Raw genomic sequence first — 21,698 nt, 5'->3', positions numbered from 1 at the left:
TGGAATCCCAGCACTTTGGGAGACTGAGGCAGGTGGATCACTTGAGGTCAGGAGTTCGAGACCAACGTGGTCAACATGGTAAAACCCCATCTCTACTAAAAATACAAAAATTAGCCAGGCGTGGTGGCGCGGGCCTGTAATCCCAGCTATTCAGGAGGCTGAGGCAGGAGAATCGCTTGAACCCAGGAGGCGGAGGTTGCAGTGAGCCGAGATTGCACTGCTGCACTCCAGCCTGGGCGATAAAGCAAGACTCTGTCTCAAAAATAATTAATTAATTATTCACTGAGGTGGGAAGATTGCTTGAGGCCAAGAGTTTGAAACCAGCCTGGGCCACACAGTGAGACCCCATCTCTACAAAAAGTAAAAAAAAAAAAAAAAAATTAGCTGGGTGTGGTGGCTCATTCCTGTAGTCCCAGCTACTTGGGAGGACAAGCAAGGAGTGTTGCTAGAGGCTAAGAGTTTGAGGCTGTAGTGAGCTATGTGATCTTGCTACTGCACTCCAGCCTGGTCAACAGACTGAGACCCTGTCTCTAAAAAAAAACAAAACACACGCACAAACACACACACACACACACACACACACACACACACACACACACACACACAATGCAATTTAGAGACACCTGGCTATCCATATGAAAACACTGAAGCTGGAGCTCTACTTCACAACCTTTGCAAAAATAAACTGCAAATGAATTTTTAAATGAATTTTAAAAAAACAAAATCATGGGTATTTTTGGAAAATATAGGGAAATATTTTTATAATCCTGGAACAGAATAGATCTTTTTAAGTAGGACACAAAACCTAGAAGCCATAAAAAAGCTGAAAAATGTAGCAACAAAAAGTCTGAAACTCTAGCATGATGAAGAAAACACTACACACAAAATTATGAGACAAGCGCAGGAGCTAGAGAAAGGGGCCAGTGGAAATGCTGATCTAAAAGAAGAGGAAGAAGTGCCTCTAGAGTCCCTAGATCACGGTGAGGGTCAGGAGAGAAAATAGCAGGTATTGACTCTTGCTTAACAGTGACAGCGAGGCCAACTGAGGAGGTGGCTCGGGAACTACGAGGGGAAAGAACACAGAAGGAGAACTTCTGGGAAAGTTCTGTTTTTAATCTATCTTTTCTAAGAAGTTTTATAATGACAACAGTGTGAATGAAATATGCTTTAAATACATATCCCCTTCCATGGCCATGATTTATTATATACTAGATAATATACATGGGTAATACATATGACTAGATAGAGAAATAAGTAAGGATGTTTACCAACATGTTAACAGTGATTGTCTCTGCCTTAATGGCTTTCGGATTTTTTTTCTGTCAATCTCACTTGAATATGATCAGATAATTTTTATTTTAATAATTTTCTAGCTTTTTTACCATATGTATTATTCTATAACCACAAAATAAAGCTAAGATGATTTTTAAAAAGACAAGCAAAATATTTGGAACATCAATAACAAAGGAATAACCAAAATGCCTATAAATACATTAAAAAAGGCAAAGATCCAATTAAAAAGTGGGCAAAGGATAATAATAGAATATTTATAGAAAAAAAAACCAGAACAAATGTATGCAAATGTGCCTAACTTTACCAGAACTAGGAAATTAAAACAAAGAGATACCAATCATTTAAAATGCTGCCAATTAGATAGATTTAAAAAGATGACAATATTCAGTGTAACAGACCCATTAGAACACTGCACTTGAAACTGGAGATAACCACACGGCAGGGTCCCATGCAGCAGTAAAAATAATGAGGCAGCTCCACCCAGACTGGTATGGAAAGCCCTCTAAGACTATGAGCGGGGGCAAAAAAAAAAGTGGTAGAAACATGTAGAATGTGATTACATAGAGTAAAACACAGACTCAGAAAATGCTCTATTTCCAAACACACAATTACAAGTGAAAATATGTAGGATACAGTAGACTGATAACCGTGGTGAGAAAGGACTTTGTTTGGCCTTCCTCTGTTCTTTTACATTCTTCAGATCTTTTAAAATGAGAATGCAGCTGGGCATGGTGGCTCACACCTGTAATCCCAGCACTTTGGGAGGCTGGATCATCTGAGGTTAGGAGTTCGAGACCAGCCTGGCCAACAGGGTGAAACCCCGTCTCTACTAAAATACAAAAATTAGCTGGGCCTGGTGGTGAGCACCTGTAATCCCAGCTACTTGGGAGGCTGAGACATAAGAACTGCTTGAACCCAGGAGGCGGAGGTTGCAGTGAGCCAAGATCACACTATTGCACTCTAGCCCGGGTGACAGAGTGAGTCTCTGTCTCAAAAACAAGTAAATAAATAAATAAAACGAGAATAAGTTGTGTGGTATCTGTATAATTTAAAAGCAGAGGGATGGACGCAGTGGCTCACGCCTGCAATCCCAGCACTTTGGGAGGCCGAGGTGGGCAGGTCACGAGGTCAGGAGATCGAGACCATCCTGGCAAACATGGTGAAACCCCGTCTCTACTAAAAATACAAAAATTAGCTGGGTGTGGTGGTGCCCTGTAATCCCAGTTACTCAGGAGGCTGAGGTGGAAGAATCCCTTGAACCCGGGAGGCAGAGGTTGCAGTAAGCCGAGATCGCACCACTGCACCCCAGCATGACGACATAGCAAGACTCTGTCTCAAAAATAAATAAATAAATAAAAGTAGAAAAAAAATTAAAATAAAGTAGGTTTTAAGGTCTAATGTGAAAAAAAAAAGTACGTAGGGACAGAAAAAAAAAGAAAAAGAAAGAGAAAAAACTCCAGTTCTAGCGCCAAAAAGACCTAGGTTTGAATCCTGGCTCTGCTATCTGTAAAACTCTAAGCAAGTTACTTAAATTCTCTAAGCTTCAGTTTCCTCACCCATACAGTAGGATAATAATATTACCAACGCTTCCTCAGGTGTTAGGTGGATTTAATGAAAGAATGCATGTAAAATCCTAGCACAGTGCCTGGCATGACAGAAGTGCTCCAAAAATACGAGCCATTAAAACATCCAACCCTCCTGCTCAGCTGCTCCTCAGGCTGAGCTTTCCCTCACCCCCAGCTTTTCTAATTCATGATCTCAAAGCTGCTTTCCCGCTACCACCATCCTTTGCCTACAGCTTCAACCAAAACCTCTTCCCTCCCCAACATGCTAACCTCAGCGATCTGTCAGGACGGACCAGAGGGTGGTCCCGCTCAGTGACCTCCTCCACAGCCTGAGAGAGGGCAGAGAGCCCTGAAAGCTGCAGGTTTGTGTCCAAGCTGGATATCTGCACAGTGGCCACGACCGCTGCCACATGCTGATCCAGGGAGCTGCGAGGACCGGGACCCCGCAAGGCTCTGGCCATTTCTGAAATTGGTGGGAAAAGGCAATGGCTAAAAGAACTGTGGCACCTTGAAGTTAGAAGTCTTTAAAGTCAAGCCCAGTTATCCTACCAATATTTAAACACATTATCGGCTACTGCAGCTTGCAGAGTTTTCCAATTCTGTGTCAGGGATCTAATGATCAAACAAAGGAGATGAAGACACCCCAGAAAACGGATCCTCCTTTTCCAGAGATACTGAAGGAAGGGAGCGCTGGTTAATTAAATACAATCAAGGTCAAAAGGAAGAAGATGGACGCATGGTTCCAAGGCATTTTCCCCTGCAAAAATGACCTTCCTCCATGGCTTTCCTTTGATCCTGACTATCCATTTCTTCTACTGAGACTACCCAGGACTTGTTCCAATTGCTTCCTCCCAGAACCTGACTCACCACTGGCTGCCTCCTTCATCTCAGTGGGCAGGGTCATCCCCTCAGTCACCAGAAGCTGGTTAAACAGCTGAGAATCACTCTGTGCCATGGGGGGCTCGGTCCTTGTCTTGGTGGGCTCGGCCTCTGTCTTAGGGGCCTCGGCCTTTGCTTTGGGGGACTCAGTCTCTTCCTCTGAGAAGCTGGCCTCTGACTTGGACTCCTCTTCTGGATCTGGGGTACAGGAGTGATTTCGTGAAGTAGACAAGCTGCTTGGTTCATTAGACAGCAGCCCATACTTGGTGTAGATCTGGGAGTTGAGGAGGTCATTGAGAGTGCTGCCCTCAAATCGACTACTGAGAACCTGCAGCAGACTCTCGGCCATTTCCACGGACACAGAGATCTCACCTAGGGCCTCTTCACCCAGGGTCTGTCAACAGAAGGGGTATACGTTTAAGAGACAAGCAGACACAAAGGTCTTGGGGTCAGTAATGGGAAGGGTGATCACTCCCCACCATGCCCTCACACCTTCTACATACTAGACCCTCACAGCACTTGCCTCCACCCCTCAGCAGGACTCCTCCTAACTCTAACCTCTAGCTCCAGCCTCCCCCTAAGCGGTATCCCCTATCTGAAACTCCCTCTAGAGAATCCCACCTCTAACCCCACTAGAAAACCCTCAGGTATCTCAGGCCTGTAATACCTCATCCAGGTTCTTCCAAAGATTCTGGAATATTGGCTGCTGCTCACACAAGTCCAACTTTTTGATAAAGAAAAGCAGCTCCCACCATTCAGCCTGGGTCAGATATCCCACTCTCTCATTCTTCTGAGGTTCGGGCTGGAGGTACGGCAAAGGGTACAGCCCATCCACAGGATTCCAGTCCCAGGAGGGAAATGCTGAGGACACAGGCATGGCGGGGATCAGCACCCCTCAGGAACAGGGTCCATTTCTGGACCCCTAGGGCTGCTCCTGGTCAGAAGTGGCTTCATCCCAATTACTAATCCTCTGTTCAGAGACATGCTATCCATGTCCCCTCTTAGGCTCACCTGTGCCCAACACAGTAGCCCCTGCCCCCTTCTCCACAGCTGCTGAAGCCTTATCCTCAGTGGCTTCCTCAGGGCCCAGGATCTCCAGCATGTGCCAGTGCACCCAGTAAGTGCGGCCTGTCGACTGCCAGAAAACCTGGTATGAGGGAGGAAGAAAGAGAGCAGAATAGAGAAAGCTCAACCCTCTAAGCCTTGGCCTGTGAAGGTTTGAAAGGACATGCCCAAGCATAGATCTGGGGCGCACCCTCAGATACGCACCTGGCTAAGCCTGGAAAAACCCCCATATGGCAAAAGGCTTCCTTCCCTTATCAGGAGTAGGCCCTGCCTCTTTTCTTAACCATGATTCTCTGCCTCCACATTCCTTCCTAGCCTCTTCCACTGGTGATGGTGGGGAGGTATCTCCATTTATCAGTTCTGCTTCCTGGGTGAGTCTCCCATGAACTTACAGCCCACCTACACCCCTGCCAGATTTTCTCAGCCCTCCAAATGCACCCCGCGCAAATGCCAACCCCCTTGTATCATTCCAATTCCCTAGGTGTGTTCTTCTCGGGTGGCCTGCAGGAGTCCTCCTTATGAAGGCCCAGCTATACCCCACCCCAAATAAACTCCCAACAGTGTCTCACCACCATGTGCTGCCCACCTGCACAGGGGGAATGCCGTTGTTGCTCTGCCGGAACTCGCCCTCGTCCCCAGCACTGATCTCCTCATAATCATCCAGCATCCGCACTCGCATCCCCGGCTGCAGCGTCTGTTGCACATATTCTCCATAGCCACTACGGCTGGAGAATTCAGGGCGCTGGCGGAAGACCCACCCTTGTCTTCTGGGGGTGGTGACAATGGTGGGGAGTAAAAGGCTGGGGCCTGAAATGTAGGGCTGAAAGATGGACCGGGTTGGCCGGGGAGGTGACATGCCCTGTTCACTGAGGTTCCGGGCCCAGCCCATGCTCCGCACAAGCTCAGAGATGAGGTTGCCCACAGCCATGCTGAACTCCAGCTCCCGCTGTCCCCGGCTTTTCTCTCTTGTGGCACATGGGGAGCTTTGGTCTCCAGCTCCCAGCTCTGGACTGCTATTCAGCTGATCCAGGAGGGAGGTGACACAAAGGTAGCGCTTCACCAAAGAGAAAAGCAGCTTTCCTGGGATCTGTAAGACACAATCCTTGGGACAGGTTCATCTCTTTCTGGCTTTAGCCTCTCCCCTTCCCTGAAGTATCCTCCTCTACAGAAAAATATAAAGGCCTTCTCCCCAGGCCTGTAGTTCTCAAACTTTGATTTGTGTAAGAAAGGCATAGGGAGTGTCTTAAAACACAGATTCCTGGGTTCTCATCTCAGAAATTCTGAATGGAGAGGGGCTGGGAGGGAGGACATGAACCTTCATGTTAACAAGTTCCCAGGTGGCTCTGGTGCTAACATTCAGTCCTGAACCACGTTTTCAGAAATAATGTCTTAGCCCTTGGACACAGCATTTCCCTACAGCTGGCAGTGTACCTGAGGCAGATGAATGCCCTCAAAGGCCATGCAGTGTTCTTCAGAGGATGTGGTTTCTGCAAACAGCTCCAGCAATGTATAGCGACTGTCAAAATCCATGTGCTGCTCGATGCCATCTTGCTGGCTCAGTGACAGAAGGACGTGAGCCCGACTCCCTGTAATCCATACCCAATCCATATCTTCTCCTCAATCCCCAGCACTTTCTCCCTGCCTTTCCTAGATTCTATCTCCTACCCCAGAGGCTTTCAAACTTTGTTACCAAGACTCACAGAAAGAAATACATTTTACATGGTAACCTGTTACAAACATACATACATACAACTGAAGCATTTATTTTATGCTACAAAATTTATCCCTACTAAGTGCTACACACTAATGACTTAAGTTTTTTAAAAAATATTGGTTGTAACCCACCAAATTGATTTCAAAACCAACTAATAAATCTCAATCCAGTTTCAAAAATAGAGATAATTCCTATTCTCTTCTCTGGTCAATGCACTGAGAAAGAACAGATAAGCCAGAGGCTATCATTTTAGCCTCTTTATATACCTGAAATAGCCCATTAATCTATATTTTTCCTTTGCATCAAATTGATATTCACCAAGTATTAGGTGGTCTTACAGAGCTAGGAAATCTCTCCTCTTTCTGTTCTTACTCCCTGTGGCCCCATTTTCTCCATTGCTTTCCTTCTTCCCTGGCTCTCTTACCAGCATCGTGGGCTGCCAGAGCCTGCAGCATTTTGCCTGCACTCCGGCGGATCTGAGGCTCAGGATTGCACAACATGTGCATGAGCAGGTCCAGGGCTCCTGTCTCTCTGAAGACACCAGTGAGGGGCCCGATGCTGGCATAGGCACTGAGCACATGGATGGTGTGGAGCACAGCGGCCGTGAGGCTTGGGGTCCCACTTTCTGCCAGCTGCCTGGCCGCCCTGCGTACCAGCGCTTGAACATCAGCCTCCATCTCTCCCATTGCCACTTCATCCAGGCCTCCTGGATCTCGAGGAAAGCTTCCTGAAACCCCAGCTGGTTCGTGCTGAGGTCCCTTAGATAGTGCCCGCTCACCTAACAGCCCAGGGCAGTTGGCGTAGACCTCAGGAGCCGACAGCCACATGAGGATGTGCTCTGCTTTGCCTTCTTCCACACCCACTTTGCCCACTTCCCCACACTTCAGGACACTCCATCGGATCAGGTATTCAGGATGCCCATCATGCCCAGGCCTCTGTCGAATGAGTTCTTCAGGATATGCCTGCAGCCGAGGCCCTAAGGGCACCATGAGGTCCCCAGCATGCCGTTCCCCCACCATCCTGACCTCCTGGGATACGCAAGGAGAAAGATAAGGCAGTATGAGAAAAGAAAAAAAATACATGGAGGGGGTGGAATCTTGAGACACAGAGAAGGTGGGTGGTGATCGGTAGGCTGCATGGTAGAATTTAGGAGGCCAAACAGAAAAGGCAAAAAATAGGATGGAATAAATAGCTGAACATACTTTGGGATTTATAACAGAAGGAGAATGGAGTGAAGACAGTGAGGGGATGAAGAAGGGGTTTAAGAAATGGAAGAGTTGGCTGGGCCCAGTGGCTCATGCCTGTAATCCCAGCACTTTAGGAGGCCAAGGTGGGCGGATCACGAGGTCAGGAATTCAAGACCAGCCTGGTCAACATAGTGAAACCCCGTCTCTACTAAAAATACAAAAATTAGCCAGGTGTGGTGGCACATGCCTGTAGTCCCAGCTACTCAGGAGGCTGAGACAGGAGAATCACTTGAACCCAGGAGGCGGAGGCTGCAGTGAGCCAAGACCACGCCACTGCACTCCAGCCTGGGCAACAGAGTAAGACTCTGTCAAAAAAAAAAAAAGAAAGAAAGAAAGAAAGAAAGAGAGAGGAAGGAAGGAAGGGGAGTTTACAAAAAGAGAATGAAAAGAGTAATAGGCAATGTAACAATAAACAGAGTGACAGTTAAGCAAGACAGTTTAGGCAGGATAGCAGGGTGGCTAAAGGTTACAGATTAGCACTTAGAAGGATGACATGGGTGGACAGGAAGGACAGCAGCACGTGAGGCAGTGGGGTCAGAACATGTGAGGAAAAGTAGGATAGCGGAGGGGCAGGACAGGGAGCATAAATGACAGAGTAAAGCTGCAAGGTGGATGTAAAGGGTGGGCCATGGCAGTTATAGAGACTGGAGATGACAAAAGGCTGGGATGTTGGGGCAAATGACTGGATAGGAAAAGTGTATTCGAGTCTTGTGAAAGGCAGAGGGCCCTAGGGACCAGATAAAATTATGGGAAAGATGACCAGGTCCCACCCTGCACTTATACTGTATGTATGGAAAGGATCTAAGTCAGGTAGATAAGATAGAGGTGGTAATCATGGGGTTAAAGGTAGGAAATGAGGTCAGGAGAGAAGCAATATTTAGAGATTTCAGTATCAGATAAATGTGACTCTGAATTCTGGCTCTCTGTCTCACTGTCTGCATAGTTTGGAACAAGTTACTTAACCTCTGAGCTTGTTTCCTCTTCTGCAAGATGGTAGTAATATTCATAGTTACTTCATGAATTTAGTAAGATCATGTATGTAAAGCACTTGGAACAGCATCTAGCACATAATGAGTGTTCAGTAAACATAATCTATTATTATTCTTAGATGGAGAAGGTAGGGGAGTCATCAAATAAATGCAAAGTTATTAAGACCGATTATAAATGGGAGTGGAATAATCAGGAAAGATATGCGTGATATGAAGCAGTGCAGGGGCAACAGGGAATAGTGAGAATAAGAATGGAAGAAGGTAAACCCAGATGAAGATATGGTGGTCAGGGCAGGGGTCATGTTGGGGTAGAGGGACAGAAGATGAGAGTAGAGGTGAAGAGGAGGGAGAAAGACGGACGTGGACCTCAATGGAGGTAGGGGTCCACTTAGGATGGGGGGCAAGCCTGGATGGTAACCAGCGATGTGCCAGCGGGCAACTGATTAGCAGCAGGGGGAAGTAAAAGAATCGGATAGGAGAAGGTAGGAGGTGTAACGTGGGCCTAGAAGAGCAACAATAAACTGAGGTGTGGGGGTGAGGTCTCGACGCATGGATGAGACCAGCAGATAGCAAGGTCAAGCCCAAGCTTGCAGAGCCGTGGGGAGGTGGAGGAGGCCAGCACTGCAGAGGGAACGGGTTTGGGGGGAGGGGGGAGGATGGTTGGGGGCGCGGTCCAAAAAAGCTGAAAAGATCCAGTGAATCTCAGAGAGCAAGACCTGGTTCCCTTCGTCAGCCCCATGGACAGTGGCTAAAGGACCGGGGAGGGGACAGGAGAAGGGGAGGGATTGGGTCGGCGCAGAACTCTCCTCTCACCTCCCACCGCCCGGCTCAGCCCTCGCTGAGACCCAGCGGCCGGTCCCGCCGTCCTGGCCCCGCCTCCTCAGAGCTCCCTTCCGGGTCACACGGCGAGTGCACGCACGGCCGGGAACCTACGGGTCCCACCGCGGCCCACGCCGAGCCTGGCGGAACAGCGCGCGAGTGGAGCATGCGTGCTACCGCAGGCGGCTGCACGGGAAGAGGGGCGTGGGGGCGCACTACCGGCGGAGCCTGGGATCGAGGTCACGTTGCTTCTCTCTCAGCAGCAGGAAGAAGCCGTTTCCATCCAGTCAACTGTGAAGCCCCCTCCACTAAACTGGGTCGGCCCCCCTAATCCTCTCTCCCATCACAGCGATCATGCTGACGAAACACAGTAACCCACCCTCCCACCTTAAGGCTGTCCTTTTTGACTTTTCAGTAGCTCACGTGCCCATGAGTTTCCCAAACCCTTCAGCAATGCTTTGGATTAGTTGTGTCACTTTTCCTGTTAATTAAAATTGCTCCTCTGCGTTGGCCTTAACACCTAGCAAAGCCACGCACAGGGAGAAGGTCCTCGGCCCCGCAAAACGTTCCTTAAATTAAATCGTATAGAATTAAACAGCCCAAAGCACACCTTAGCATTACCGCTCTCATCAAGCAGCCCGGATCGCTACTCAGAGCAGCAATTTTAGGAGTTTACCTCGCGTTCATACCCCTATCCCTCCCTAAGTAGAAAAACAGAACCAAAGACCCCACAGTCTGTGCACAAAAATGATACATTTATTGAAAGAGTATTTTTTTAATACAAAAGAAAGCTCTGTACATAGGACTGTGACCATGTCCACTATTCCTGGGTTAGCATCCCAGGGGAAGTAGAAACCACTGACATACACACTCACATTCAAGCACACACACTCACTCAGGCGCACACACCCACACACACATACCCCAGAGCCACTGAGGAAGGGAAACACCAAGGGTTGCTGCACATAAAAATGCCACCTCAACTCATCCCTGACACACGCATGTCCTCCCAAGGCCACGCTCACACAACACACATTATAAGCACTTTGCCTGATTCACTCACTGGGTCTGTCTTTTGTGGGAAGGAGAGAAGAATTCATCAAACGTCTCCTCCCATGGGTGGGGGAGTGGGGAGTGAGTGAGTGGTGGTGGAGTGAAACAAGAGCAGAGAAAAGGGGCTGGGCAGTTACAGACCTGAGTCCCAAGCTCCCCTGCTCTCTGGCCCCTGATTTGCCATGCCCCAGCCTTGAAAGCCACCCATAAGCCCCAGCTATCTCCAGGAGAAAGCCCAGAAAGGTGACTTCCATCTTGGCACCCCAAACTGGGGCAAGACAGCAATGAGGGTTAGAGGTTAGGGGGTTCTCAAACGTGTCGGCAAATCATCCCCTTGATAACTAGGCTGTGCGTAAAATCTTCCCCCATCCCTTCACCTAATCACAGAAGCCAGCTTGTTCCTACTGAAGGCAGTCTTACGGGTTAAGAAAATTTCACCCCACTGCTGCCCTGTTTCTGAAAAAGCTCCCTTTCTGGATATAGGTGGTGAAGGTAGGCTCTGACACAGGGTAAAAGACCCTCCCCCCTATGCTGGCCCACCCTCAAGGTCTACCCCAAAGGGGAAGGAGGGGGGTGGGGCATGGCCCCTGTACAAATTACATAAATACTGAGGTTACACTTAGAAAAATAAAGTCATTTTCTTCAAGGCTTTTTGTCTTAATTTAAAAAAGTTACAGTAGCTGCTCACTCCCTGGGAGAGCTGCCCATTTCTGGCTCCCCTTTGGCTGCACTCAGCCCAAGAGCTGCTCCCACTTCTTCTGACCCCCATTCCTGCCTCTCACCCCCTCCCAGACCCCACCCTGCTCACTGCAACTTGGGCCCCAGGCAGCTGCATGCCTGGGACAGCGCAAGGCTGCAATGCCCATGCGTGTGGCAAAAATGAAGTCAGTTGCCTCTGCCTGACGCCCTCCCACCCCCACCCCGACATTTGGTCTCCCTCTTCCCTCTCCCTAGCAACAGCCCTAAAGGGCAAAAAGAGGCCCAGAGCTGTGGGTCACCCTCCCCACCCTGTTGGGGCATGGCCTGAGGGCCCCTCCCCCGGCTTTCTCCTGGAAACAACCCAGGACTGGGCAAACCCAGAATCTCCCCCACACACTGGTGGACCCCGAGCTCATGGGGTGGTTCTGTCCCCAGGGGCCCAGCCAGTTCTGGGGAGCCTGAGGGCTCCCCAGGGAAGGGGAGTTTGGGCAGGGAGGGGGACGAGAAAAACGCCATAAAAAAAAGTTAAATATTTTAAAAATATATATTTATAGATTTGTTTTCACTTCGTCTCCTCAAATAAAAAGTTCAAAATCAACTTTAAGTAAAGCAGCTGGGAGGAGAGGGGGGAAGACAAGGGGGAGAAAGGAACGCTGGTGGTTCCCTCCAACCCAGGAGCCCCTGGAGGTCCAAGGGGAGCGGCAAGGCAGGGCAGGCGGCCCCAGGAACCTGCCCAGTGCACAGGCCCAGCTACTCAGGAGCTGAAGGGGCAGAGGGCAGCAGTGTGAGGGAAGAAGCCCCCGTCTCCCCAGCTGGCCCCCTGAGGGGCAGAGCCCGGGCTCTTTTGACCCAGCCTGTGGCAGACACAGGGCTGACCTGGGGTCAGCAAGGAGGCTGGAAAGAGGGCCCCAACTGCTTCCTCAGAGGAGGACACGGTGCCCAGCCCCACAGAAGGCCTGTGTGTGGGGAGGTGGGGCACGGTCCCATTGGGTAAGCTAATACTCATGGCAAACATCGAGCCAAGCTGGCGAGGGGATCCCAGGAAGGAGGACGGCCCCTCCAGCAACAGAAATGGGAGGTGGGGCGGGAAGAAGGGGAGGCTGAGGGAGGACGGGCGGAGGCAGGCAGGCCCATTTCTTTGGCTGGAGTGAGAGGGCTCAGTCCTGTGGCTGCCCGTTCCTCCTCCCCGCCTCCCTCCTGCGGCCCGTCAACATGTGTGTAAAGAAAACGTGAAAAGGCAACAATAAATAAGTGGTGCCGTCCCTTGGGCCGTCTGTCCAGGGCGGCGGGCGGATCATTCACTCTTGGTGCTGTGGGCGGTGTCCAGGTTCACCACCTGTAGCTCGGTGAGGTTGCTGCTGCTCCCGGCCTGCTGCCCTATCACAGCCATCTGGAGGGAAGTGGGTATATGAGGAGGGACAGGGACTGGCCAGCCAGTTCAGGCTCCCCTGGCTTCCCTGCCTGCCAACCACAGGCCTGAGCAGAAAAGCAGATGGGCTTCCAGGCTAGGGATTTTGGCTTTGATGAACTGGTTACAGGATCCCCTAAGGTCAAGACAAAGAAGTGGCTATCTGGGATGGGGTGAAAGATATCCCTACCTACCTGGTGGAGCTGAACTGCTGAAACAGGGATCTGCACTGTCCCAGATGACGCTGTCAGGAACACCTGGGGGACGCCACCTACATTGGAAAACCACAGGAGATACTCAAATTTTTTGTTGAAACTTCCAGATATTGGAGGAGTGGTGACAAATGCACAAGTGACCGGGGAGTTTCAGACGTAAGAGCTCAAGGGATAGGGTGCCAGTGTGTCTGAGGGTGCATGTGGGTGTGAGTGTCCAAGTGTGCATGGGTGTCCAAATGTGTGTGTGAGCATCCAAGTCTGTGTTGTATTTGGGTAGAAATATTTGTAGGCATCAGTGCATACGTGTGTGTGTGCATATGTGTGTGCATATGTATGTGTGCATACGTGTGTGTGCATACGTGTGTGCATACGTGTGTGTGCATACGTGTGTGCATATGTGTGTATGTGTGTGTATACGTGTGTGTGCATACGTGTGTGTGCATACGTGTGTGTGCATACGTGTGTGCGTGTGTGCATGTGTGCGTGTGTGCGTGTGTGCATATGTGTGTGCACGTGTGTGTGCATGTGTGTGCATGTGTGTGTGTGCATGTGTGTGTGCATGTGTGTGTGTGCGCATATGTGTGTGTGTGCATGTGTGTGTGTGTGTATAAAGAAGGAAACGGTCCTCCTGTCCTTAGCCCTGCTCCTCTACTCACCTGGCTCCTGGACCTGGCTGTGTGACACCTGCATGGTGGATGGTGCCTGGGAGAAGGCATTCAGCACGGTGAGGCTGCCATCACCCAGGCCCGAGGTGGGGGCATACATCACCGCATGCGGGCTAGGGTACATCATGTGGCCACCCACAGTTGTGGGCACGGATGACGTCATGATGGTGGCGGGCAGCGTCACTGGCAAACACAGACATGTGTCAGCTCGGCACTGGTCCCCACTGATAACTCCCATTCCGTCCCTAGGAATTCCAGGCCCCCAGAGCCCTCTTGCCATTTCCCAGGTCAGAAGCTAGACATGACTATTCCTCAGCTCCATTATCAACTAAGAAAAGCCTATTTTTTCTTGAACACAACAGCATCAATCTTTATTTGTATCCTATCACATTGTACTATTCAATTGTCTATCTGCTGAATTCTCTAAGTCCCAAATTTTGGGAAAAACAAAGATTATGACTGACCTACTCTCAGAAAACTCAGATACTCCCCTTTTAGGAAGCTCTAACATCTTATTTTTTATTTGTTCTCATTCTCCCTCCTTTTTTTTTTTTTTTTTTTTTTTGAGATGGAGTCTCACTCTGTCCCCCAGGCTGGAGTGCAGTGGAGCGATCTTGGCTCATTGCAAGCTCCGCCTCCTGGGCTCACGCCATTCTCTTGCCTCAGCCTCCCAAGTGGCTGGGACTACAGGCGCCTGCCACCAAGCCCGGCTAATATTTTGTATTTTTAATAGAGACGGGGTTTCACCCTGTTAGCCAGGATGATCTCAATCTCCTGACCTCGTGATCTGCCCCCTTCGGCCTCCCAAAGTGCTGGGATTACAGACATGAGCCACCGCGCCGGGCCTCTCTCTCCTTCTTAATGCACAGCTAACAAATTCATCTTTCAAACAAGCACTTCTTTTTTTTTTGTTTTTGTTTTGTTTTGTTTTGAGACGGAGTCTCGCTCTGTCGCCCAGGCTGGAGTGCAGTGGCGCAATCTCAGCTCACTGCAAGCTCCCCCTCCCGGGTTGACGCCATTCTCCTGCCTCAGCCTCTCCGAGTAGCTGGGACTACAGGCGCCCGCCACCACGCCCGGCTAATTTTTTTTTGTATTTTTAGTAGAGACGGGGTTTCACCGTGGTCTCGATCTCCTGACCTCGTGATCCACCCGCCTCGGCCTCCCAAAGTACTGGGATTACAAGTGTGAGCCACTGCGCCCGGCCCAAACAAGCACTTCTCAAATGTTAACGTGCATTATATGGGAATCTTGTTAAAACACAGACTCTGGGCTGGGTGCGGTGGCTCACGCCTGTAATCCCAGTACTTTGAGAGGCCGAGGCGAGCGGATCACGAGGTCAGGAGATCGAGACCATCCTGGCTAACAAGGTGAAACCCCGTCTCTACTAAAAATACAAAAAAATTAGCCGGATGTGGTGGCGGGCACCTGTAGTCCCAGCTACTCGGAGAGGCTGAGGCAGGAGAATGGCGTGAACCCGGGAGGCAGAGCTTGCGGTGAGCCGAGATGGTGCCACTGCACTCCAGCCTGGGCGACAGAGCGAGACTCCGTCTCAAAAAAAAAAAAAAACACAGACTCTGATTCAGTAGGTTTGGGGTGAGACTCAAGATTCTGTATTTCCAACAAGCTCCCAGGTAATGCTGGTGTTCCCAGTCCATAGGCCACACTTTGAGTAAAAAGGTTATAAATAATAAGAACTTAAAATTAACCTTATTTTGAGAGTATCTCATCATTTCTGAAATGTCTAGAGATACCTAAGGGTAATTGTGGCTACTCAAAACCTGTAAGACCCTCGCACAAAGAGAAAATTGCTCTCTAAGTCCTTCCTGATAATTAAGCAAATGTGTCTTTGAGCAAGTAACTTCTTATTTCTAGGCCTCAGGCTCCTCATCTGAATGAGGAGGTAGCATCAATGGTCCCTAATTTTCTTCTGGAATCCGCAGCCCACTGCAGGGCGGGATTCAAAACCCAGTCATCCTCACCTGACTTTCCCGTAATTATCAGGCCCAAAGCCTCAATCTCCACTTTAAGAAATCCCCTGACTTTTGTTACGGGAGGGTTACTGTTGGGCACCTACTGCTAGGCCTCGTGGGGGAAGGCACGGAGGGAGGGTGACAGGGCTGCAAGCTATACCTGTCCCGCTGGAGGAGGTCTGCGTGAGGTCTGTGCTGCTGTCACGGGAGGGAGACGCTTGCTGTGGGGCCTGGTGCACTTGAATGGCCTGCACTGGGACCTGCTGGGCCACTGCCCCACCTGCAAGACACAGAGTCTTATTTGTGCTCTGTCCCACCCAATTGGGGAGACAAGTACCCATGGACACCCCCCAGTTCCAGGGTCTGGCACACTGGTCCCCAACTCCCATCACTATCTTTCCTGGAAGCCAAAGAGGCCCTTCATGCCCGAGTCTCCCTTCCGGGGGCTTCCACGCTCTACTCTTGCCCATCCCTCCTCCTCCTGCCCTGGGCCTTGTCTCTCTTTACTTCAGTTGACCCAAGAGCTGGCAATAACCCATCAAGGACATGATCTGCCTTCCAGTCAAGGCAGGAAGTGGTGAAACATCTACTGCCCTGTGGCAATGAGGGCACGGGGCTGGGGTAGCTAGACAGGGCCAGAATATATGGTTGAAACTTACTGACAAGGACAGCAGGGGTCTCAGTGGGCAGAGGTATGCCTGCCAACGGGATATAAGAGGCTTCTCTCAGGCTCTGGCCCCTATACACCTTCCTTCTGAGCAGGGAAAGAGGTTCTCTTGGTGCCAGCCCTAAACACACTCTTAGCATGCTTGATTTGCCCCAGGAAGGACGAATCTCTCCCTGCCCCTCGTGACTCACCAGGCATGAGAGTGAAGCTGGTAGGCAGCTGCATAAGGCCCCCAGAGGAGACAGGGCCGCTGCCTGTACTCTTCAGCACAGTCCCATTGGCACTGCTGACAGCACTGGGGCTGACACTAGCAGACACTGGTGCCAGGTAGTTGGTGATGGGAAAGGAGGGGCCACTGCTGACTTGCATGGTGGTAGAGGTGCTAGGTGCTGTTTGGATGGTGGAGGTTGTACCCGGCAGGTTGGTGACTGTGAACGCCGGCTTCAGTGTGTCCTATACCCAGAGTAAAGATGAAGCAATGAGCCTCTACCAGATCCTGCCTTTGCAGAAGCTTTGTGTGGACTGAGAACCCAGTCTGAAACCAGTGAGCTTGGGTTCAAATCCCAACGCCACCATTTACCTGATGCCTGACTCTTAGGTAAGTTATTGATCTACTGAGCTACAGTTTTCTATTGGTAAAAGGAGGATAATACCTACCCCCCAGGTTGCTGTAAGGATTAAGTAGGTTAGCATATGTAAATCACTTAGAAAGCAGTACCTGGCACATAAAAAAACCAAAATAAATATTTGCTGTTGTTATGATAATGATTATCATTGTCATCATTATAATCCCCTGAGTTCCCTGCTCCAGTGGACTGTGGTAATCCCATTGGCTGGGGAGTCAGGACACCAAGGTCTGTTCCTAGCTCTGGTAATGACCATCTAAGCGACCCTGAAATAACCACTCCCCTTTTCTGAACCTCAGTTTTCCTCTTCTATAAGTATGAGGGGGCTGGGCTACTACGTTTTCTTTAAAAGAGTTCTTCCAACTCTAATTTGTCAGGCTTCTGAGATAGGAACTGAGAGTTTCTCAGGGAACTTAAGAGTTTGAGAGAGATCTTGAGGGTCTGGCAATGACACACTATATTTCAAACACCCAAGATGTAAACTACCAAAAGAATGTACTCATCCAACAAAATTTCCTGGGAATAAATGAGCACTACTGTTATAAAAGTTTAAAAATTACTACAGATGATATGCCACTAAGAGAGGAGGGAGCCTACAGCACTGACTCTCCCCTCAGGAAGACTTCGTTCTTAGAAGGGGAAGGAGGAAACTGAGAACCAAGACACCAAGCCCACACCCGAACTGAGTCAACCAGAGGCTCAAAGGCTGCGGGGTGGGTCAGCACGAGACATTTGCTAAGCAGCTGGGCCCAAGACCCTTGATTGGCAGAGGCGTTGCTAAGGCAAACAGTGCCGCTTCCTCCCATTGGCCAGTCAGTTAAGTGCCACCCGGAAGGTGGAGCTCCCCAGACAGCAAGGGAGGAAGCCCCACCCCCTCTCCTTACCGGGAAAAGGAAGGGGGAGGAGTAACAGCGCAGGCATCCCTAGCAGCAGGCAAATGCGCTCCCTAACTGCCCAGGCCCCCAACACCCTGAAGGGGCAGCGGCTGGCTTGTAAGGTAGTCCCCGGCCCAGTCAACCAGCCCGCCTGCCAAGAGTGCTGGATTCCCAGGACCCCGGGACCGGAGTGCTCCCTTTCTACTCCCTGGCGACCCAGCCCGGAGGGCTGGGCTAAGCTACACCCCCGCCCCTAGCGGGGAGACAGCTGGCGGGAGGAATGCAAAGGCCCTGCCAGGCAGGCGGGCTGCGGGCGGGAGGCCGGCGTGGAGCCCAAGCCGGCCTTATATGGGCACGGAGGCCGCCCGCTTATCTAGGGGGGCGGTCTTCTATCAGGAAAGCGAGGATGGACACCTGTCCCCTAGGACGAGGGTCGTTAATCCGGCTCCACTCCACATCGGTGGACACCTATCCACCTGTCCTGGGCCAGAAAGGGAGAGGGACCCCCCTCCCTTCCCTCCTCTCACATAGGCAACCCAAACACACCTTGGTCTCCCCACTGCTGTCAGACTCCGACACCTGGTAGGTGAGATCTGTCTCTTCAAAGCCAGTGGCACTCATTCTCTGGTCTGTTGTGGGGTCTGAACGGGGTGGAGAGTCTGGCGAGTTGAGGCAGGTCTGAATCAGTGCCTTGCCGGTCTCACTGGTGATCATGGGCTGCAGTTTTCGGGTGGCAAAGGTATACACATGGCCTGTCTCACTGGCCACCAGCAACAGCACCTGTGTCCCTGTCAGCGTGGACAGCTCATAGGCCTGAGGGGTGAGGAGGGAGATGGGCAGGTCAGCAAACTTTTTATCTCTACCTTCCTTGAGAAGTTGGAAAAAGAATTATACAGTGATGTCATTCCCCCATTCCCATAATGACCTTCGTCTCTAGCGACTCTGGGGGCAGGGTGTCCTATCAGGATCTCTGGAAGCAGCAAAACTACCCATGCTCCTCCTTTGAGGAGCAGCCCCACTGACCTGAAGATACCCCAAGCAAACAGTAACAGCACCCAGTGATGGAACACATAACCTCAGGGGATATGGAAGGACCCAGCTAGCTGCTCCCCAACACAGCTTAGTGCCTGGAATGTCCCAGAGCCTCGCCCCTTCTCACTGTCACAGGGACCAGGATGGATCCCTACCTATCACACTGGAATTTGTACAAGACATTAGTGATAAGGGACCACTTAAGCTCCAACTGTCCCATGTTTCTTTCCAGAAACTGCACAGGCTCCAACTTGTTGCCACAGCCTAGTTTCTCCTTTTGCCCTGTAATACTTTACTGCCCTTTCTCCTTTGTCTTGGGAAGAAGGTTATGGAAGGAGAGAAGAGAGTTTTCCTTCATTAATTACCTCCCCCCACAATCTTCTCCACTGATGATCAAGTGACAAGGGACACTGATACAACAGTGTCTGGAGTGATGGGAGACGAGACCTAGATTAGCACTAAACATCCTGCCATGAGCCCAGGAAGGGGACCTTCAAGGATGGCCCCATAGATGCCATACTCTCCCAACAAAGTTCTGCGAACCACCTTGGAAGCAGCTCCGGTTTCTACATGGGACAGAAATAAACACCAGCCAGTGTTCCCAAGGATCCAGCTCCTTGTCTCCCAATTCCTCTGCTTTCATCTCTTCCCTTATCATCTACACCCCAAAATGACTCCTTTCCTCAACACTTTTCACTGGCTGGCAGAAGAGGAATTCCTAGGTACCTCTGCAAGCCTCCCTGACTTCCCCCAAACCCCATCCATGCATAGATTCTCCCTAGGGCTGGAAACCCCACTTGTCCAAACGGCAGGAGATTCTGCAGCGGGTCCTGCCAGGAGCATGTGGTTCCCAGTGGATGCCATGGAAGACTCACGGCCGGCGCAGGACTACGTTCCTGCTGCTCAGGGCAGCACCAGTTCTCCTGCCCCGCTCCCTTACCTGGTCCCTAACCCTGCCTGTCCTTCCAACCAGCACTACTCTCGTGGTGCCCACTTCCTCCCACACATGCTCGCTCATTGTTGTCATGCAGCTCCAGCCTCCTCACCTCCATACCTTCTCGTTTGCTCCCTGCTTTTCCGGCGCCCTCGTCCGAACACCGGAGTGCACTGGACCTATTGATCCCGGCTTCTCATTATCCACCTCCCCGGCAGCCTCGCAGCCTCCCATCACCTCTCCTCATCCCTTCACTCAGCAAGGACCCTCTTCCTCTCTTGCGCCGGTCACTCCCACCTCTGCGCCTTTCCCCACGGTTGCGGGCGTTCGCGGGATCTCCCCTCTCCCCACATTTCCCCTCCCCTTCGGCCCTCCCCAGGCAGGAGCCATCCCCTCCCACACACCTCCTGCGGACTCGCCACCTCTCACCTCCGCCTCGGCTCTGCCGTCCTCCCGGGCTCCCCTTGCGCATCCCCACCCCAACCGGGCCCCGGGGCCGGCCAGCCCGCCGGCTTGGTACCTTCTTCATGATGCCCGTCTTCCTCTTGCTGAAGGTCGTGTAGCGCCGCAGCTTGTTGTCGATGAACTCCATCTTGATCTTCACGCGGCCCCGGGTCTTCTTACCCGGCTTGGCCCCGCTCACCGCGCCGCTCACCGGCCCGTAGCCCCCGGTGGCCGCTGCCGACGCCTCGGGCCCACCGACCACCATACCGATCTCCATCTCGCTCAGGCTCCGCTTCAGGCCGCGCCGCTCGGCGCCCAGCTCCTCCTCCTCGCCCGACTCCGAGTCGCCCTCGCTGCCGCTGTAGAGGGCCCCCGCGGTGGGCGCCGGGGTGGTTGCCGCCGCTGCCGCAGCCTCCCGCTCCAGGCGGCCGGGCCCAAGCCCCGCGCCATTCCCGGGGACCCGGCCCCCGTTAGCCCCGCGAGTCCCGCCGCCGCCGCCCGGCCGCCCCGTCGGGGTCCGGTTCAGGCTGCCCCCCAGGGCCGAGCCCCGGCCCAGAGCCGCCGCGGCCCCAGCTTGGCTCGGTAACATGGCGCTCGATGCAGGAGGGCGGACGGGCAGTCAGCGAGGAATCGGAGCCGCCGCAGCCGCCGCCATCGGCTTCCCGGCTCAACCCGGCACTCCCGCTGCTGCTAGTGCCGCTATCGCTGCCGCGGCCGCCGCTGCGAACCCGGGGCCCCTGCACGCCCGGGCCGACCTGGGCCCTCACTTTCCTGCCCCTGTGGCCCGGGTTGCCCCAGGCCGCGCGCAGCGCCCCCTGTCCGTGTGCTAGGGCGGCGCGCCCGGCGGCCGTCAGCGTCCCCCGGGGGGCAGGGGCTGCTGGCCGCGGCCGAGACGGCGGGTGGAGGGGGCCGGGACCACGCGCTGGCGGCGGAGGGATCCCCCGACCCTTCCCCCCATATAAAGAGATACAATGTTTCCTTTTATGGCGAGGCCGCTCCTTATATGGTGAGCCCCAGCGCCCCCGCCCCATTGGTCCGTGGTTCCGGCACCTCCGCTCCCCATTGGCCCACAAGAGGGCGCTTATTTGCATAGACATACCGAACTCGTTGCTGTCATCTCGCGTCAGACCGCGACTCCGAGAGGGTGGAGCCGACGTCTCTTAAAGGAACCGGAGAGCAGGCACGACTCCGCCTCCCTGAACCCGAGAATGATAGAACGGTTTGGGAGGCACCCGCGGAGAAGGAGGCTGGGACTGGAGCGCAGTCTTGCGGAAGAGAGGGAGCAGCACTAGGAAATGGGCACCGGGACCGCTGGAGGCAAACACTGGGGAAACCACTGGGTGGATTGTGGGGTTTGCAGTAAATAAAAAAATACAGCCCAAATTCCAAGGAAGGAGTGCAGGGATTGATTGGAGCATTTCCTCACGCCTTCCTAAGGGAGGCACAGTTATTGGCTGAGCGAAGGGAGCTTGGGTCCCCGGTGTCCAGACTCGTTGCGCCCCAGCCGCTCAGCTCTAACTTTTCCCCTCCCCCCAACTT

General features: G+C 52.0%; 2 protein-coding genes across 5 annotated transcripts in view; both read right to left on the bottom strand.

Moving 5' to 3' along the window:
* CUL9 (cullin 9) overlaps positions 1 to 9,647 on the bottom strand; it is a 42,245-nt gene extending 32,598 nt beyond the window's left edge. For 2 of the 3 annotated variants that reach the window (XM_030795821.1, XM_030795823.1), the window contains exons 1-7: positions 6,941 to 7,887; positions 6,234 to 6,388; positions 5,389 to 5,889; positions 4,749 to 4,884; positions 4,405 to 4,598; positions 3,726 to 4,131; positions 3,129 to 3,321 (exon numbers count right to left, since the gene is read on the bottom strand). In XM_030795821.1, the coding sequence (XP_030651681.1) occupies positions 3,129 to 3,321; positions 3,726 to 4,131; positions 4,405 to 4,598; positions 4,749 to 4,884; positions 5,389 to 5,889; positions 6,234 to 6,388; positions 6,941 to 7,598 (2,243 nt within the window). In that variant the 5' untranslated portion in view covers positions 7,599 to 7,887. Of the gene's footprint in view, positions 1 to 3,128; positions 3,322 to 3,725; positions 4,132 to 4,404; positions 4,599 to 4,748; positions 4,885 to 5,388; positions 5,890 to 6,233; positions 6,389 to 6,940; positions 7,888 to 9,565 lie in introns of those variants that run through there. The other variant, XM_030795822.1, reaches the window with a different exon arrangement.
* Positions 9,648 to 10,305: 658 nt separating this feature from the next.
* SRF (serum response factor) lies at positions 10,306 to 21,346 on the bottom strand. 2 transcript variants are annotated; one of them, XM_003266239.4, is made up of 7 exons: positions 20,236 to 21,346; positions 18,296 to 18,562; positions 16,440 to 16,701; positions 15,742 to 15,861; positions 13,603 to 13,794; positions 12,926 to 13,002; positions 10,306 to 12,713 (listed from the first exon to the last, which is right to left on the bottom strand). In XM_003266239.4, the coding sequence occupies exons 1-7, from the start codon at positions 20,746 to 20,748 to the stop codon at positions 12,618 to 12,620; spliced, it is 1,527 nt and encodes a 508-aa protein (XP_003266287.1). In that variant the 5' UTR covers positions 20,749 to 21,346; the 3' UTR covers positions 10,306 to 12,617. The 2 variants fall into 2 exon arrangements, with proteins under 2 accessions (XP_003266287.1, XP_030651680.1); XM_030795820.1 differs by lacking the exon at positions 13,603 to 13,794 and having other exon boundaries at positions 20,236 to 21,335.
* Positions 21,347 to 21,698: the final 352 nt, after the last annotated feature.

Source organism: Nomascus leucogenys, chromosome 17 (genome assembly GCF_006542625.1).
Source record: "Nomascus leucogenys isolate Asia chromosome 17, Asia_NLE_v1, whole genome shotgun sequence".
Taxonomy (NCBI): domain Eukaryota; kingdom Metazoa; phylum Chordata; class Mammalia; order Primates; family Hylobatidae; genus Nomascus; species Nomascus leucogenys.
Note: the sequence above shows the minus strand (reverse complement) of the source record. Positions and strands in the feature narration are given on the sequence as shown.

Bases quoted from the DNA above. Each gene is read 5' to 3' on its own strand.
- SRF (XM_003266239.4), bottom strand. From the start codon at position 20,748: ATGTTACCGAGCCAAGCTGGGGCCGCGGCGGCTCTGGGCCGGGGCTCG. The intron at 16,702-18,295 runs GTGTGTTTGGGT...CTCTGGGTATAG, and splicing joins ACAGCAGTGGGGAGACCAAG to GACACACTGAAGCCGGCGTT. The intron at 13,003-13,602 runs GTGAGTAGAGGA...TTTCCAATGTAG, and splicing joins CAGCCAGGTCCAGGAGCCAG to GTGGCGTCCCCCAGGTGTTC.